The sequence below is a fragment of the Mustelus asterias genome, chromosome 8 (assembly GCF_964213995.1).
Source record: "Mustelus asterias chromosome 8, sMusAst1.hap1.1, whole genome shotgun sequence".
Classification (NCBI taxonomy): Eukaryota; Metazoa; Chordata; class Chondrichthyes; order Carcharhiniformes; family Triakidae; genus Mustelus; species Mustelus asterias.
The window spans coordinates 25,122,165-25,141,377 of NC_135808.1; the positions used below are offsets into that span (position 1 = coordinate 25,122,165).

A 19,213-nucleotide genomic window follows, 5' to 3' on the forward strand; every position below is an offset into this window, starting at 1 on the left:
AGCATGCAAATGCCACACAGACAGTGACCCGAGGCTGGAATTGAACCCGGGTTCCTGGTGCTGTGAGGCAGCAGTGCTAACCACTGTGCTACCATGCTGCACTGTCTGAAATGGAGAGGAGGAGGTGGAGAAATCAAAAAAGGTTTACAGAGCAAATTCAGAATTCAGGGTCCAGGCAGCTGAAGGCAAAGCCACTTAATGGTGGATTGATTAAAGTTGGGGATGTCCAAAAAAGCTTGAGTTGGAGGAGTGCAGAAGTCCTGCAGAGATGTGGGTCAATGAACATTGAATACAGGAGTTGGGACATCTTGTTGAAGTTGTACAAGACATTGGTAAGGCCACACTTGGAATACGGTGTACAGTTCTAGTCATCCTATTATAGAAAGGATATTATTAAACCAGAAAGAGTGCAGAAAAGATTTACCCGGATGCTACCGGGACTTGATAGTTTGAATTATAAGAAGAGGCTGAATAGACTAGGACTTTTTTCTCTGGAGCATTGGAGGCTTAGGGGTGATCTTATAGAGTTCTATAAAATAATGAGGGGCATAGATCAGCTAGATAGTCAATATCTTTTCCCAAAGGTAGGGAAGTCTAAAACCAGAGGGCATAGGTTTAAGGTGAGAGGGGAGAGATACAAAAGTGTCCAGAGAGGCAATGTTTTCACACAGAGGGTGGTGAGTGTCTGGAACAAGCTGCCAGAGGTAGTAGTAAAGGCGGGTACAATTTTGTCTTTTAAAAAGCATTTAGACAGTTACATGGGTAAGATGGGTACAGAGGGATATGGGCCAAATGTGAGCATTGGGACTAGCTTCGGGGTTTTAAAAAAAAGGGCGGCATGGACAAGTTGGGCCAAAGGGCCTGTTTCCATGCTGTAAACCTCAATGACTATGGAGGTGATTAAACCAACAGGGAGAGGTGAGAGCTGAACCCATGAAATAAGGATGAGAATTTTCAAATTGAAGTGTTGCTGCGCTGGGAGTAAATGGAGTTCAGTGAGCAGAGGGCGGGTGGGGAGGGGGTTGGGGCGCTGGGTTAGTGGGATTTGGTGAGAGTATGGGCAGCAGTGGTTTGAGTGAACTGAAGTTTACAACAGTTTCAAGATGGGACACCAGGTAGGATAGATTTGGCACGGTCGAGTCTAGAGGTGACATGAAACCTTGTCCTGGTTAGAGATTAAGAAGAGAGAGAGATTGTCGAAAGTCCTCCAAGCGAGGGGGCAGTGCTGGACCTAGGTTTAGGCAATGAAGCCAGGAAAGTGTTAGAAGTTTCAATGGGGGAGCATTTTGGTGACTGACCATAACTCTGTAGGTTATGGAAAGTGACAAAGATGGACAGGAAATAAATGATCTGAAATGCGAGAGGGCCAATCTTAATAGGATAAAACAGGATGTGGCAAAAGTGGACTGGGAGCAGCTACTTGTAGAAAAAGTTACAATAGAGCAGTGAGATTCATTCAAAAAGCAAATGGAGAGAGTACAGTGCCAACATGTTCCTGTGAAAGTGATGGATGGGAGCTACAAGTCCAGAGAACTCTGGATGTCAAGGAATATGGCAGACAAGGGCAGCAGGTACATGGGAATGCCACCACCTGCAAGTTCCCCTCCAAGGCGCTCAGCATCCTGACTTGGAAATATATCGTCATTCCTTCGAGTCGCTGGGTCAAAATCCTGGAATGCCCTCCCTCACAGTATTGTGGGTAACCCACAGCACATGGACTGTACCGTTTCAAGAAGCGGAGATGCCGGTGTTGGACTGGGATAAACACAGTTTTACCCCGTTTCAAGAAGGCAGCTCACCACCACCTTCTCGAGGGCAACTAGGGATGGGCAACAAATGCTGGCCAGCCAGCGATGCCCATGTCCCACAAATGAATAAAGAAAACTTATGGCAGATTCCGAGGGCTCGAAACAAAGGAAGGAACCCCTCGAGGAGTACCAGGGGCTTACTGAATAAAGAATTTAGGAGAGCAAAAGAGGGGGCATGAAAAGTCATTGGCGTGTATAATAAATGAAAATCCAGAGGTGTTTTATAAGTACATTAAGGGCAGCAGAATGACCTGGGAATGAGTAGGGCCCATGAGGGACCAGTGGCAACTTGTGTGTGGAGCCAGAAGAGGTAGGTGATGTTTTAAATGAATACGTTGCATCTGAGTTCACTATGGAGAAGAAGGATGTAGTTATATAAATCAGGGAAGGGTATTGTGATTAACTTGAGCAACATAGCGTTGAGAGGGAGGATGTTGAGCTGAAAAGTGGATAAATACCCAGGGCCCAGATGAGATGTATCCGAGGCTGCAAGGGGAGGCAAGAGAGGAGATTGCAATGGCTCTGACACCAATTTTCATATCTTCTCTGGCTACAGGAGAGATGATGTGGAGATGCCGGTGTTGGACTGGGGTAAACACAGTAAGAAGTTTAACAACACCAGGTTAAAGTCCAACAGGTTTATTTGGTAGCAAATGCCACTAGCTTTCGGAGCGCTGCCCCTTCGTCAGGTGGAGTGGAGAAATGCTCACAAACAGGGCACAGAGACACAAACTCAATTTACAGAATAATGATTGGAATGCAATCGTTACAGATAATCAAGTCTTAAAGGTACAAACAATGTGAGTGGAGAGAGCATTAAGCACAGGTTAAAGAGATGTGTATTGTCTCCAGACAGGACAGCCAGTGAGATTCTGCAAGTCCAGGCAAGCTGTGGGGGTTACAGATAGTGTGACATGAACCCAAGATCCTGGTTGAGGCCGTCCTCATGAGTGCGGAACTTGGCTATCAATTTCTGCTCAGCGACTCTGCGCTGTCGTGTATCGTGAAGGCCGCCTTGGAGAACGCATACGCGAATATCAGAGGCCGAATGCCTCAGGTCAATGCTGTCGGTGTGGTATATATGGGCTTCAGTAAGGCTTTTGCCAAGGTCCTACATGGGAGACTGATAAACATTATCAGAGCCCATGGGATCGAGGGCAATTTGGTAAACTGGTTCCAAAATTGGCTTTGTGGCAGGAGGCAGAGGGTGAATGTTGAAAGTTGTTTTTGTGACTGGACGACTGTGTTCAGTGGTTTTCCACAGGGATTGGTGATGGGTCCCTTCTTTTTTGTAGTGTACATTAATGGTCTGGACCTGAATGTAGGAGTTGTGACAAGTAAGTTAGCAGATTATACAAAAATTGCTAGTATAGTGAGGATCAAAGCCTTCGTTCACAGGATGATATAGACAAGCTGGTTAGATGGGCAGTACAGTAGCAAATGGAATTTAACCTTGAAAAATATGAGGTGATGCATTTTGGGAGGATGAACAAGGCAAGGGAATACAATGAATGGTCAGAACCTAGGAAGTCAGTGGAACCTTGGTATACAAGTCAATTCTCTGAAGACAGTAGGACAGAGGGCGGCACGGTAGCACAGTGGTTAGCACTGCTGCTTCACAGCTCCAGGGACCCGGGTTCGATTCCCGGCTTGGGTCACTGTCTGTGTGGAGTTTGCACATTCTCCCCGTGTCTGCGTGGGTTTCCTCCGGGTGCTCCGGTTTCCTCCCACAGTCCAAAGATGTGCGGGTTAGGTTGATTGGCCATGCTAAAAATTGCCCTTAGTGTCCTGAGATGTGTAGGTTAGAGGGATTAGTGGGTAAATATATAGGGATATGGGGGTAGGGCCTGGGTGGGATTGTGGTCGGTGCAGACTCGATGGGCCGAATGGCCTCTTTCTGCACTGTAGGGTTTCTATGATTTCTAGGTAGATAAGGTGGGCATCAAGGCATATGGGATAATTGCCTTTATTAACCAGGGCATTGAATATAACAGCAGGGAGGGTATGCTGCTGTATAATATGCTGGAGTAATGTTCACAGGTCTGGTTGCAACATTATAGGAAGGAAGTACTTGCACTAGGGAAGGTAGAGTAGATTCACCAGGATATTCCCTGGACTGGAGCGTTTCAGCTATTAAGAGAGACTGGATAAGTAGGGATTGTATTTCTTGTGTCAGAAAAGGCTGAGGGGGACCTGATTGAGGCATAAAATTATGAGGGACATAGATAGGGTGGATAGGAAGGAATATTTCCCCTTAGCAGAGGGGATAAAGTAGGGGGTATCTACTCAGTGGTAGAGCATTTGACTGCAGATCAAGAGGTCCCTGGTTCAAATCCAGATGCCCCCTATCATTTAGGGTGACACGGTGGCACAGTGGTTAGCACTGTTGCCTCACAGTGCCAGGGACCCAGGTTCATTTCCGGCCTCTGTCTGTGCGGAGTTTGCACGTTCTCCCCGTGTCTGCGTGGGTTTCCTCCGGGTGCTCTGGTTTCCTCCCACAGTCCAAAGATGTGCAGGTTAGTTTGATTGACCATGCTAAATTGCTACTTAATGTCAGGGGGATTAGCAGGGTAAATACATGTGGCTATGGGGGAAGGGGCTGGATGGGATTGTGGTCGGTGCAGACTCAATGGGCCGAATGGCCTCCTTCTGCACTGTAGGGATTCTATGAAAAAGGGGCCAATAACTAGGAGCAGAAGTTTAAGATTCAGGGTAGGAGGTTTACAGGAGATGTGAAGAAAATCTTTTTCATCCAGGGCATGGTGGGATTCTGGAACTCATTGCCTGAAAGGGTGGTAGAGACAGGAACCCACAAAACATTTCATAAGTATTTAGATGAGCACTTGGAACGCCATAGCATCCAAGGCTATGGAACAAGTGCTGGAAAATGGGATTAGAGTAGATAGGTTCTTGATGGTCAACATGGACACGATGGGACGAAGGGCTTCTTTCTGTGCTGTAAAATTCTCGCAAGGGAATGGTGGAGCGAGGGAATGATGGAGCGAGGGAATGGTGGAGCGAGGGGATGGTGGAGCGAGGGGATGGTGGAGCGAGGGAATGATGGAGCGAGGGAATGGTGCAGTGAGGGAATGGTGCAGCGAGGGGATGGGGGAGCAAGGGAATGATGGAGCGAGGGAATGGTGGAGCGAGGGAATGGTGGAGCAAGGGAATGGTGGAGCGAGGGAATGGTGGAGCGAGGGGATGGTGGAGCGAGGCATTGGTGGAGCGAGGGATTGGTGGAGCGAGGGAATGGTGGAGCGAGGGGATGGTGGAGCGAGGGAATGGTGGAGCGAGGGGATGGTGGAGCAAGGGAATGGTGGAGCGAGGGAATGGTGGAGCGAGGGGATGGTGGAGCGAGGCATTGGTGGAGCGAGGGATTGGTGGAGCGAGGGAATGGTGGAGCGAGGGGATGGTGGAGCGAGGGAATGGTGGAGCGAGGGGATGGTGGAGCGAGGGAATGGTGGAGCGAGGGAATGGTGGAGCGAGGGGATGGTGGAGCGAGGGAATGGTGGAGCGAGGGAATGGTGGAGCGAGGGAATGGTGGAGCGAGGGAATGGTGGAGCGAGTGGATGGTGGAGCGAGGGGATGGTGGAGCGAGGGAATGGTGGAGCGAGGGAATGGTGGAGCGAGGGAATGGTGGAGCGAGGGAATGGTGGAGCGAGGGGATGGTGGAGCGAGAGAATGGTGGAGCGAGGAGATGGTGGAGCGAGGGAATGGTGGAGCGAGGGGATGGTGGAGCGAGGGAATGGTGGAGCGAGGAGATGGTGGAGCAAGGGAATGGTGGAGCGAGGGGATGGTGGAGCGAGGAGATGGTGGAGCGAGGGAATGGTGGAGTGAGACACCATCGCCATATCTCACTCCACACCTTCTGTGCTTTCTACTGAACTCCCACCAGCAATTTTTTTCATCCAGAGACCCTGCACTACTGTTTAAACAGTATCATTTCATTGAAACATCAGTTATAGCACTGGGACACAGACCTGTTAATGATGTCCCAAGGAGACAGTGATTCTGGAACACTTAACATCTGTACTGTTCAATTATTCATTCATCATTTACACAGCTTTAGGATCCTGTTACTAATATTCAGTGGATTCGATTAACATTGTGAATTAAAAATATTTGATTCCAACATGCAGCTCCAGTTAATGACTTTAGTCGATGCTGTGACAATTGTAGATTAATTAATCTTGGTTCTCTGTTTGTTACCACACTCTCCATCTTTAACACACACATTAGTTTGATAGCTTGCTGTATACTGACACTTCATACAGTTACTGCTCTAACAGGGTGAGCTGCGTGATCACTTGGAGAAGGAGTTTAGGCTGATTCAATGTTGCTGATTTCAGGGAGTGCAGATGTCTGTCAGATCATCAGGATTCACTGCAGCTACTCAACAAAGATCCTTCAACAGCACCTCCAAAACCCACTCTCTCCTGGATAGTGCACCCTGACTGCAGTGCGTACCATCTACAGGATTCACTGCAGCAACTCGCCAGGGGTCCTTCGACAGCACCCCCTAAATCCACTCCCTGAACCAACAGTGCACCCTGACTGCAGTGTGTACTATCTAAAGGATTCACTACAGCAACTCACCAAGTCTCCATCAACAGCATCTCCCATACCTGCTCCCTCCACGAACAGTGCACCCTGACTAACAGCACCCTGAGTGCACCCTGACTGCAGTGTATACCATCTACAGGATTCACTGCAGCAACTCACCAGGGGTCCTTCGACAGCACCCCCTAAATCCACTCCCTCCACCACCCAGAAATATAAAGAGAGCAGGTACATGGGAACACCATTGCTTCCAGGTTCTCCTCTCAAGCTGCACACCACCCTGATTTAGAATCATAAAATGATATGGCAGTAGCTGGCCATTCAATCCATCTGTGCTAGCTCTTTGAAAAATATGCTCCAATTAGTCCCCTGCCATTTCCATTGCCCTGCAAAGGTCATGGGGAACAACACTTGTTTTCAAATCCTGTGATGTTCTAAAACTCGTGTCTGTAAATATTTTAGTGGTGAGAAGCTATTTTTAGTTAGACAGTGAACATCATTCTTCAACACAACAGTGATAATAATTACCTAGCTGTCGAGCTGTCCAGTACAGAGTGCAGCATGATGTAGCACCGACAGATTTATGAAGACATCTCCCTGAGATAATGAGAGTGTGTAAATATTCCATGTTCCAAGATAGTGCAGAGGAAGCTTTAGTGTTTTTTCTAACCTGTGCTCTACCTGCCCTCTGAGTATGTGACGGAAACAGTGTGGAGGGAACTTTGCTCTGTATTTAACCCTGTGCTCTACCTGCCCTCTGAGTGTTTGATGCGGACAGTGTAGAGGGAGCTTTGCTCTGTATCTGACCCCGTGCTGTACTTGTCCTGGGAGTGTTTGATGGGGAAAGTGTAGAGGGAGCTTTACTCTGTATCTAACCTCGTGCTGTACCTCTCCTGGGAGTGTTTGATGGGGACAGTGTAGAGGGAGCTTTACTCTGTATCTAACCCCGTGCTGTACCTGTCCTGGGAGTGTTTGATGGGGAAAGTGTAGAGGGAGCTTTACTCTGTATCTAACCTCGTGCTGTACCTCTCCTGGGAGTGTTTGATGGGGAAAGTGTAGAGGGAGCTTTACTCTGTATCTAACCCCGTGCTGTACCTGTCTTGAGCGTGTTTGATGTGGACAGTGTAGAGGGAGCTTTACTCTGTATCTAACCCCGTGCTGTACCTGTCCTGGGAGTGTTTGATGGGGAAAGTGTAGAGGGAGCTTTACTCTGTATCTAACCCCGTGCTGTACCTGTCTTGAGCGTGTTTGATGGGGCCAACAGGCCCTTCATGCCTGCCCCGCCATTCAATATGAACATGACTGATGCATGTTAGCCTCAACTCCTTTTCAGTGCCTTTTCCCCATCGCCCTCTATTCCACGATCTATCAAATATTTATCCACCTCCACTTCAAATACTTCCAATAATCCAGCCTCCACCACCCTTTGGGGCAGAGAATTTCAGAGATTCACCACACTTTGAAGACATTTCTACACACCTCTGTTTTAAATGACAGGCCATTTATCTTACACCTATGTCCCCTTGTTCAAGACTATCCCATGAGAGAAAACATCTCACCATCTCCCTCAGGATCTTATATGTTTAAATGAGGTCACCCCTCACTCTTCTAAACTCCAAGAAATACAGACCCTGACCATTTAGTCTCTCTTGATAGGACAAACCTCTCATCACAGGAATTAGTTTGGTGATGATTCGACTGCCTCCAATGTTACTATATAATTTTTTATGTAAGGGAAAGAACGCAGTTTTGCAGGTGAGGCCTCACCAACACCCAATGCAATTGCAACAAAACCTCCCTATTTTTAAAAACCAACCTGTCTTCAATAAAGACCAAAATGCGTTTGCCTTCTTAACTTGTTGGACCTGCCTGCTGGCTTTTTGTGATTCATGCACTGGGACACCTAGATCCCTCTGCACTTCACTCACCTGCAGTCTCTCTCCATTTTGATAATAATCTGCCTTTTGATTCTTCCCACCAAAAATGCATGACCTCACACTTCCCCAAATTAAACTCCATTTGCCATCTACAAGATTCACTGCAGCAACTCACCAAGACTACTTCAACAGCACCCCTCAAACCCATTCCCTCCACAACCCAGAAAGATAAGGGCAGCAGGTACATAGGAACACTATCGCCTCCAGGTTCCCCTCTGAGTAACACCATGATTTAGAATCAAAGAATCATAACATTTTATGATGCAAAATCAGGCCATTCAGTCCATTATGCCCAGTCACCTAATCTATATCTCATTGCAGAGGGACTGTTTCTCATATCTAACCTATGTTACTCCGTCTCTATTCCCAGGAGAATCCGTACATGTGCAACAATGAGTGTGACGCTCGCACGCCCGAGCTCGCACACCCACCTGAGCTGATGTTGGATGATGAGGGACGGATTCCCAACACCTTTTGGCAAAGTGTTTCCTGGAGGAATTTTCCGAAGCCCCTCCTGGTCAACATCACTCTGTCCTGGGGCAAGAGTATCGAGCTGACCGAGGACATCGTCATCACCTTCGAGTCGGGCCGGCCGGAGCAGATGGTCCTGGAGAAGTCTCTGGACCACGGCCGGACGTGGCAGCCTTACCAGTTCTACGCAGCCGATTGCCTCAACTCCTTTGGGATGGAGGCGAGGAGGGCCAGGGATCTGAGGCCGGCCTCGGTGCTGGACATCATCTGCACGGAGGAGTACTCCAGGGGATACGTGTGGAAGGTGGACAAAATGGTTCGCTTCGAGATCCAGGAACGTTTGTCCCAGTTCGGGGGTCCGCGCCTCGGTGACATGGCCTCACTGTACGGCCAGCTGGACACCACCAAGAAGCTGAGGGACTTCTTCACCCTGACCGACCTGCGGCTCAGGCTGCTCCGGCCGGCCACTGGACCCACCAGTGTCGACCCACTCAACCTGTCCAAGTACTTCTACGCCATCTCCAACCTGGACATCCGCGGCAGGTGAGAGCTCCCCAACCCTTCTGGGCAGAGTCACTGAGACCAGACTTCAGCTCCAGGGAGCAAAGGGCCAGGCTCAACATCTGGGGCACACCATCAGAGGGAACATCTGGGGGGTGCCCCAACATGGTCAAGTATGTCGGGGATGGGGAACTGGATCAACATTTGAGAAGCATGATCAAGGGGAAGATGTGAGTGGCACTGGATCAAGGTCAACATCTGTGGAGTATAATCAGGGGGAACATTGAGTCAGTGTCACCATCTTTTTTTGGGGGGTAAGGATATCGCTAGCAAAGACAGCATTTGTTGCCCATCCTTAATTGTCCTTCAACTGAAGAGATTACAAGACAATTTCAGAGGGTCAGTTAAGAGTCAACTACATTGCTGTGGGTTTGGAGTTACATGTAGGCCAGACTTGGCCATCTGGATCATTTTGCCAGTCTAACATCTCGAGTCACTCTCATTCTATGGAAGTTTCTCAGGGGGTGAGAGCTCCTCGATGCTTCTGCCCAGAGTTTCTGGAATGAGTGCTCAGTAACTGGTGAGGGATTTACCGGACAGATTGGGATCACCCAGTTCCTTTCTCATGCACACCCCTACTGTGGCCACTCAGCACCATGTGCTGCCTGAGTGCTGACTCTAAATCCTTTCTTGAATGGCTGTGTGATAGTGTGTGCACACCAGCATCGTGACGCTGCGCACACACCAGCATCATGATGGTGTGTACACACTAGCATTGTGACGTTGCGTACAGTCCAGTATTGTGACACTGCGTACACACCAGCACTGTAGCAGTGCATACACTCTAGCATTGAGGCAGTGCGTGCACTCCAGCATTGTAACAGCTCCCCCTGCCTCTGGTGATGGGCTTGTTGGTGAGTTCTCTGCTCTGCTGGCTGGCTCACGCTGAGGGAATAATTTCCCGTTCACTCTTCAGCCAATCTCTCAGCAGCAAGTGAACAAAGCCTATTCCTTCACTCTCAACACCGCCCACCTCCAGTCTCAACAGAAATCAGAGAATCAGAGTGAAGATGAAGAGGCTGTTGCGTCAATGTACTCCTGTGCTAGATCTGTAAAAGATATCCAATTAGACCTAGTCCCTCACTGTTTCCCCATCACCCTCTTAACTTTTCGTAATTATTATTCAGCCTGATTCCATCGTCCTTTCAGACAGTGAATTCCAGATCACAACACTCTGTGTAAAAAAAAAAATCTCTCCCTCTGGATCTTTTCCTAATTAATTCATCCTGTTACTGGCCTTCCTGTCAATGGGAACAGTTTCTCCTCATTTACTCTATCAAAATTGTCCATGATTTAGTAAATGATTCTGACTTCGGATTTCCTTCCTGTTCAATGTCCATTCAATCTGTATCAGTGCGTTCCCATTTGCCCATCGCACAATCTCCAGGATTCCGGGCTTCGTTCCCCTTCGCTCAGGCTTCCAGGAGGCTCACCAGAGTTCTTAATCCTGGAGAATTTTCAGACACTAATTAAAGACCAGAAGCTGGAAAATGTTTACGCTGCCTTTCAGCCGTCTCCCAGGAACAATCTGGGTTTTGCTGAATTTAATAAAATAAAAAGTTGGCAGGACTGGGGATTTGTGCAAAATGAGCAAACTGCAGATTTTGAAGCTTTTCTTCAGCAGAGAGTGAAACAGCGGCTCAAAGCTGCTAACACAGAGTCACCGAGAGCCACATTCTCACAATTCACTGCAGAGACTGACACCCTCCTCCTCCAATCTGAGCGGTCCCAACACAACAAAAACAGAAAATGCTGGAAAATCTCAGCAGGTCTGATAGCTTCACTGGAGAGGGAATAGAGCCAACGTTTCGGGTCAGGGTGACCCTTTGTGCTTGGGCTTTTGCAAATTGTCTTCACTAAACAGCAACAACTTGCATTTATATGGCGCCTTAGAAATAGGGAAATGTCCCAAAATGCTTCACAGGAGAGTAAATCAGACAGAGTGGAACATTGAGTTGCATGAGGAGATATTAGAACAGGTGAATTAAAGATTGGATGAAGAGGGAAGTTTAACTGTTCGAGGAGTTTAAAAGTTTATTTATTTAAAACTTATTTATTTATTAGTTACAACTAAGGCTTACATTAACACTGCAATGAAGATACTGTTAAATTCCCCTCGTCACTACACTCCGGCACCTGTTCGGGTCAATGCACCGAACCAGCATGTCTTTCCGGAGGAAACCTATGCAGACACGGGGAGAACGTGCAAACTCCAGACGGTGACCCAAGCCGGGAATCGAACCTGGGTCCCGGGTGCTGTGAGGCAGCAATGCTAACCACTATGCCACTGACAAATTGGGAAAGGTTTAATGCAGTGAATTCCAGGGCTGAGGGCCCAGGCAGCTGAAGTCACGGACACCAATGGTTATATTTGATTTGATAACACTCAAGGGGAGGCAGTGGAATTGTCACTGGACAAGAAATCCAGAAACCCACTGACAAGTTCTGACCGAAATGTGACTTCAGATCCACTGCAATGTGGTTGATTCTCAGAATGCATAGAATCATAAAATCCCCACAGTGCAGCATGGAGACCATTCGGCCCTTAATGCCTGCACTGACAACAATCCCACCCAGGTCCTATCCCCGTAACCTCACGGATTTACCCTGCTGATCCCCCTGACACTAATGGGCAATTTACCATGGCTAACCAACGTAACCTGTACATCTTTAGAGTGTGGGAGGAAATCGGAGCACCCGGAAGAAACAGACACATGGAGAATGTGCAAACTCCCTAGTGCTGTGAGGCAGCAGTGCTAACCACTGTACCACAGTGCTAAACATTAGGGATGGGCAATATATGCTGATTTAAAATAAAACTCCTGTCAAAACAGTTTGGGATCGGCTTTTAAAACTACATTGAAAGGCGCTAGAGAAATGAAAGTGTACTGGTGTTGTTGTTGTTATTAAGAAAGGAAGATTCTGCAATTTCGCCAGTACACTTACAGAGAGCTTTACCGTTAGTGGGAGGTCCTGAGGAAGGGACAGGCGCTATAAGAATCCAAGTTCTCTCTTTGCAGGGTTTGGGGCTGAGCTGATTACAAACTCCCCCCTAACTTGCTGCTGCTCGGAATCAATGGGCAGAAACATCAGTAGAACTGTCCTGCTGCCCCTGCATTGAGAAATGTGGCTGTGTCCCTCCAGGGTGAAGCTTGATGAAGGGTGAGAGGGGGAAGTGGAGAATCCTGGGTTCCATCCGGTGCTGAACAATCTCCCGCTCTCCTTTCTTTTCCAGGTGTAAGTGCAATCTTCACGCCAACAACTGCATCATGAAGCGGGACAGGCTGAGCTGCGTGTGTGAGCACAACACGACGGGGCCGGACTGCGGGAGATGCCGGAAAGGCTTTCAAGGGCGGCGGTGGAGAGCTGGCTCCTACCTCCCAATCCCCAAAGGGACGGCCAATATCTGTGAGTAAACAGGCGGAGAGATTCACCCCCAGATTTCATTCTCCACTCCCACCAACTTCTCCATTGTCCAACTCAGTGGGATGTCTGTGACTGTGTTCATTGCAAACTGAGACTCACACAGCTGGAGATGAGATAGGGAATCAGACAGCATGGGGAGAGGCTGCCCTTCGGGCTGACCTGCCTGTGCTAGCTTTCTGAAACTCTTGATGGCTCATAACGGATTGGGAAACAATACTTAAATGGATGACCGTGGATAGGCAATGGCAAATATTCAAAGAGTGCCTGAATGAACTGCAACAATTGTTCATCCCTGTCTGGTGCAGAAGTGAAATGGGAAACCATGGCATTCATGGGAAATTAGAGCTAGTCATAGATCTAAGGGAGGGGGATACAAATTGGCTGGAAAAAAAATCAACAGACCTGAGGATTGGGAGCAGTTTAACATACAGCAAAGAGATTGATTAACAAGGGGAAAATACAGTATGAGATTAAAGAGGCCGGGGATATAAAAAAAACCTGATTGTAAAATTTTCTATAGTTATCTGAAGAGTAAAATATTTGTGAAGGCAAATGTAGGTCCCTTCCAGTCAGAAACAGGGAAATCTATAATGGGAGCACATAAATGGCTGGACAACTAAATACATCCTTTGGTTCTGATTTGACAATGGAGGCAACAAATAATGTACCAGAAATGTTGGGGACTATAGGGCTCAGTGAAAGGGAGGAATGAAAGGAAATCGATATTAGCAGAAAAATGGTGTTACAGAGTTATACATACAGAAATGTCCATTTGGCCCATCGAGTCTGCCCAGCAACAACTAGCACTAAAGTCACTCTAATCCCATTTTTTAACACTTGTCCCATGTCCTTGAATGTTATCATATGTCAAGTGGTCATCCAAATATTTTTAAAGGTTGTAAGATTTCCAGTCTCCACAACTTTCCCAGACAGTGCATTCCAGATTCTCACTCCCCTCTGAGTGAAATCATGTTTTCTCAAATACCTCTGAATCTACTGCCCCTTACCCTGAAACGATGCCCCCTCATGATTGACCCCTCCACCAAGGGTAACAGCTGCTTCCTATTCACCCTGTCCATTCCCCTCATAATCGTATACACCTCAATCATGTCTCCCCCCCCCCCCCCCCCGCCCCCCGCCCCACCTCAGCCTCCTCTGCTGTAAAGTTAACAATCCAAGCCCATCAAGTCTCTCCTCATAGCTTAAGTGCTCCTTCCCAGGCAACATCCTCAGTGAATTTCCTCTGTAGTGCAATCACATCCTACTATAGTGAGGTGACCAGAACTGCATGCAGTCCCCCAGTTGTATCCTAACCAATGTCCTCCAAAATTACCTCCTTGCTCTTATAGTCAGTGCCACAACTGGAAAAAGCAAGTGTGCAATATGCCTTTTTTACTACCCTATTCATCTGTTCTTCCACTTTCAGGGATCTGTGAGTAAGTACCCAAAGATCCAACTGTTCCTCTGTTGGGAAAATTGATGGGATTGAATGCCAATAAATGCCAAGGTCTGATAATTGATATTCTAGAGTACCTAAGGACATCTCCACAGAAACAGTGGAAGCACTGGTGGTCAACTTCCAAGATTCTACAGACTTTGGAACAGTTCCTACAGATTGGAGGGTAGCTCCTGTAACCACACTATTTAAAAAGGGAGGTAGAGAAATAACGGAATTATAGACCAGTCAGCCTGATATCAGCAATGGGAAAAACTCTAGAGTCCATTCTCAAAGAATTTATAGCAGAGCATTTGGTGAACAGTGCTGGAATTGGACTGAATCAAGATGGATTTACAAAACGGGACTCATGCTCGACAAATCTAAAACAATTCTGCAAGGGTGTAACGAGTAGAGTTGATGAGGGAGAGCCAGTAGATGTAGTTTATTTGGATTTTGACCTAGTCCTACATCAGATGTTAGTGTGTAAAATTAAAGCACATGGGATTGGGGGTAGTGTATTGCGATGGATAGAAATCTGGTTGGCAGACAGGAAACAGAGTCAGAATAAATGGGTCATTTTTCAAATGGCAGGCAGTGACGAGTGGGTTATTGAAGGGACTGGTGCTAGGACCCCAGCTAGTCATGATTATATATTAATGAATTAGATGAGGGAACTGAATGCAATATCTCCAGCTTTTCAGAGGAGACAAAGTTGGGTAGGAGAGTGAGCTGTGAGGAGGACAAGCTGATTAAGTGGGCAAATGCAAGACAGGTGCAGTGTAATGTGGATAACTGTGAGGTTACCCATTTTGGTAGCAAGAACAGCAAGGCAGATCATTATCTGAAAGGGCAGCAAGACCTGAATTTCCTTGTACACCAGTCACTGAAGGTAAGTATGCAGGTGCAGCAGGCATTAAGGAAAGCAAATGATATGTTGGCCTTCTTAGCTGGAAGATTCGAGTACAGGAGCAGGCATGTCTTGCTGCAATTATACAGGACATCGGTGAGACTACATCTGGAATTATGTGTGTAGTTTTGGTCTCCTTCTCTAAGGAAGGATGTACTTGTTATAGAAGGAGGAGAGATTGATTCAATTTGGATTATATTCACTGGAGTTCAGAAGAATGAGGGGGAAATCTCGCAGAAACTTATAACTTTTTAACAGGACCAGACAGTGTAGATGCAGGAAGAGGTTGTTCACGATGGCGGGAGAGTCCAGAACCAGGCCTATTCATCGAAGGATACAGTGTAGGCCGTTTAGGACTGAGATGAAAAATTTCTTCACCCTGAAAATGGTAACCTGTGGGATTTGAAAGCAGTTGAGGCCAAAACGTTGTATGTTTTCAAGAAGGAGTTAGATATAGCTTTTGGGGCAAAGGGAGTTAATGGATATGGGGGGAAAGCGGGATCAGGTTATTGAGTTGAATGATCATAATGAATGGCGGAGCAGGTGCAAAGGGCCAAATGGTCTCCTCCTGCTCCTATTCATTTGCTTTGATGAAACAAGTGCAAACAAAATAGTCCCACTTCCCCTGCTCATTCCCCATAACCCTATAAAGTTCTCCTTCATTCCCTGTTGAAAGTTACTATTGGAATTACTGATCTTGCACTCCCACAATTTCCAGTGATAACAGCCTGTTAAGTTAAAAATATTTCCCCATCTCCCTCTCTGGCTCATGTCCCAGTTATCTTCAATCTGTCTCCTCTGGTTGCCGATCCTCCTGCCAATTGAAAACTCATTCTCCTTATTTTCTCTATCAGAGCCTTTTCCGGTTTTTGAACCCCTCTCTGGAAGGTATGACAGAGTCAATGGGCAAGGTGGAATTGATGACATTCTGCAGAGGGTGAGGTTATAATAGTCTATTGGAATAAATATGATGAAATCTCATTGCGGACACACACACAGATATACAGGCAGCAATGCGGTGAAGACTAATGTGCGTATGGAATATTAATAGCTAGATGAGCATCTGGGAAACAGCTGGGGCAGGGTTGAAGGCAAACACATCTCTTTATAATAAATCTCTGTGAGTGAATCGGGCAGTGAATTTTGGGAGGGATATTTGTGGTCATTGCTGTGTGTGGAACACACCGAGTTCAGTCAACAGATAGTGACATGAATTAGCAATGGGAGAGGGCTCTATGTGATTACTGACACACTCACATATTAACCCTGTGCACTTACACATGAATCATGAGTTACTGGAATCCACATACCCACTTGCATCAAACTAAACTGATTGAGCAACTCAATCTCGTCTCACCCAGGGCTGCTGTGAGTGGTCAGAAAATGCAGCATATTATTCAAAGACCATGGAGAAATTTTTGTCCATGAGTTTGAGTGAGGTCGACCTCATGATCACTGACTGTGGGGAGTGGTATTGGTATGTTTAGAGATAAAGACTGTTATTCAGACTTATCTCTGACTCTTTGTTTCTCTTTCCCTCTCCAGGCCTCCCGGACATTGTCATCAGGGGCTGTAAGTATAAACAATGCTCTCTGATATCAGATCTATGATCCCAGAATACTTTTCTGAAAAAAAAACTCCACTCAAACCTCCCTCATTTCTCACTGACTGTGGAACAGGTGTAGGAGTGAGCAGGGAGTGAGTGTGGAACAGGTGTAGGAGTGAGCAGGGAGTGAGTGTGGAACAGGTGTAGGAGTGAGCAGGGAGCGAGTGTGGAACAGGTGTAGGAGTGAGCTGGGAGTGAGTGTGGAACAGGTGTAGGAGTGAGCAGGGAGTGAGTGTGGAACAGGTGTAGGAGTGAGTAGGGAGCGAGTGTGGAACAGGTGTAGGAGTGAGCAGGGAGTGAGTGTGGAACAGGTGTAGGAGTGAGCAGGGAGTGAGTGTGGAACAGGTGTAGGAGTGAGCAGGGAGCGAGTGTGGAACAGGTGTAGGAGTGAGCAGGGAGTGAGTGTGGAACAGGTGTAGGAGTGAGCAGGGAGCGAGTGTGGAACAGGTGTAGGAGTGAGCAGGGAGTGAGTGTGGAACAGGTGTAGGAGTGAGCAGGGAGTGAGTGTGGAACAGGTGTAGGAGTGAGTAGGAAGTGAGCGTGGAACAGGTGTAGGAGTGAGCAGGGAGTGAGTGTGGAACAGGAGTAGGAGTGAGCAGGGAGTGAGTGTGGAACAGGTGTAGGAGTGAACAGGGAGTGAGTGTGGAACAGGTGCAGGAGTGAGCAGGGAGTGAGTGTGGAGAAGGTGAAGGAGTGAGTAGGGAGTGATTGTGGAACAGGTGTAGGAGTGAGCAGGGAGTGAGTGTGGAACAGGTGTAGGAGTGAGCAGGGAGTGAGTGTGGAACAGGTGTAGGAGTGAGCAGGGAGTGAGTGTGGAACAGGTGTAGGAGTGAGCAGGGAGTGAGTGTGAAACAGGTGTAGGAGTGAGCAGGGAGTGAGTGTGGAACAGGTGTAGGAGTGAGTAGGAAGTGAGTGTGGAAGAGGTGAAGGAGTGAGCAGGGAGTGAGTGTGGAACAGGTGTAGGAGTGAGCAGGGAGTGAGTGTGGAGCAGCTGTAGGAGTGAGCAGGGAGTGAGTGTGCAACAGGTGTAGGAGTGAACAGGGAATGAGTTTGGAACAGGTGTAGGAGTGAGCAGGGAGTGAGTGTGGAACAGGTGTAGGAGTGAGCAGGGAGTGAGTGTGGAACAGGTGTAGGAGTGAGCAGGGAGTGAGTGTGGAACAGGTGTAGGAGTGAGCTGGGAGTGAGTGTGGAACAGGTGTAGGAGTGAGCAGGGAGTGAGTGTGGAACAGGTGTAGGAGTGAACAGGGAGTGAGTGTGGAACAGGTGTAGGAGTGAGCCGGGAGTGAGTGTGGAACAGGTGTAGGAGAGAGCAGGGAGTGAGTGGAACAGGTGTCGGAGTGAGCTGGGAGTGAGTGTGGAACAGGTGTAGGAGTGAGCAGGGAGTGAGTGTGGAACAGGTGTAGGAGTGAACAGGGAGTGAGTGTGGAACAGGTGTAGGAGTGAGCAGGGAGTGAGTGTGGAACAGGTGTAGGAGTGAGCAGGGAGTGAGTGGAACAGGTGTAGGAGTGAGCAGGAAGTGAGCGTGCAACAGGTGTAGGAGTGAGCAGGGAGTGAGTGTGGAACAGGTGTAGGAGTGAGCAGGGAGTGAGTGTGGAACAGGTGTAGGAGTGAGCAGGGAGTGAGTGTGGAACAGGTGTAGGAGTGAGTAGGGAGTGAGCGTGCAACAGGTGTAGGAGTGAGTAGGGAGTGAGTGTGGAACAGGTGTAGGAGTGAGCAGGGAGTGAGTGTGGAACAGGTGTAGGAGTGAGCAGGGAGTGAGTGTGGAACAGGTGGAGGAGTGATCAGCGAATGTTTGTGGACCAGGAGTGAACAGGGAGTGAGTGTGGAACAGGTGCCGAGGTGAGCCGGGAGTGTGTGTGGAACCAATATATGACTGAACAGTTATTTATTTGGAGTTGTTCTCTTTCACTTTAAGAGGCACTTTGCAAGTCCAGCCATGTGAATGGTTTGTGTTGTCATCGACAGTTTCAGTCTTTGCCTCAGTCTGGATCGAGCCTCTGTGGAGTTAACAGCTATTAAATAAACCCATGTTGTTGTTTGCATCCGACCCCACATGTGCAATTACTGCTTGTTTTGTCCTGAGAGTGCAGAACAAGGACATTCTTTTTTTGAATCGATGTGAATATCTTTTGTTATAATTTTAGTCCTAGATGCTTTTACTACAACATTTTTGGATAAGGATTCCATTATGCTTCTTATTAGGAATGGTAATCTTATCAGTCTATCAAATGCTGGACTTGATTGCTCTTCCATTTTTTAAACATTGGAATTACATTAACTGTGCACTTGTCCTCTGGAAGTATTCCCATTCCTGATTAATCTTACTGTCTCTGTTCTAATGCCTCGGCTATGTCTTCCTAACATCTTTAAATAGCCATACATATAATCCATCTGGACCAGGGGTGTTATCCTCTCTAAGTTTGATTCTCTTATCAATGATATCCTCCCTTAATTAATGTCCGTTTTTAATCTATTCTCCTAATGTTGCCTCCTCCATGT

The 19,213-nt window shown here is 47.5% G+C and overlaps 1 protein-coding gene across 1 annotated transcript in view; it reads left to right on the forward strand.

Moving 5' to 3' along the window:
• The window catches only part of LOC144497687 (netrin-G1-like), a 56,143-nt gene that overhangs the window by 15,274 nt on the left and 21,656 nt on the right, over window positions 1–19,213 (forward strand). Inside the window, exons 2-4 of the mRNA XM_078219129.1 lie at window positions 8,676–9,319; window positions 12,573–12,745; window positions 16,654–16,680. Coding sequence (XP_078075255.1) covers window positions 8,676–9,319; window positions 12,573–12,745; window positions 16,654–16,680 — 844 coding nt within the window. The remainder of the gene's footprint in view (window positions 1–8,675; window positions 9,320–12,572; window positions 12,746–16,653; window positions 16,681–19,213) is intronic.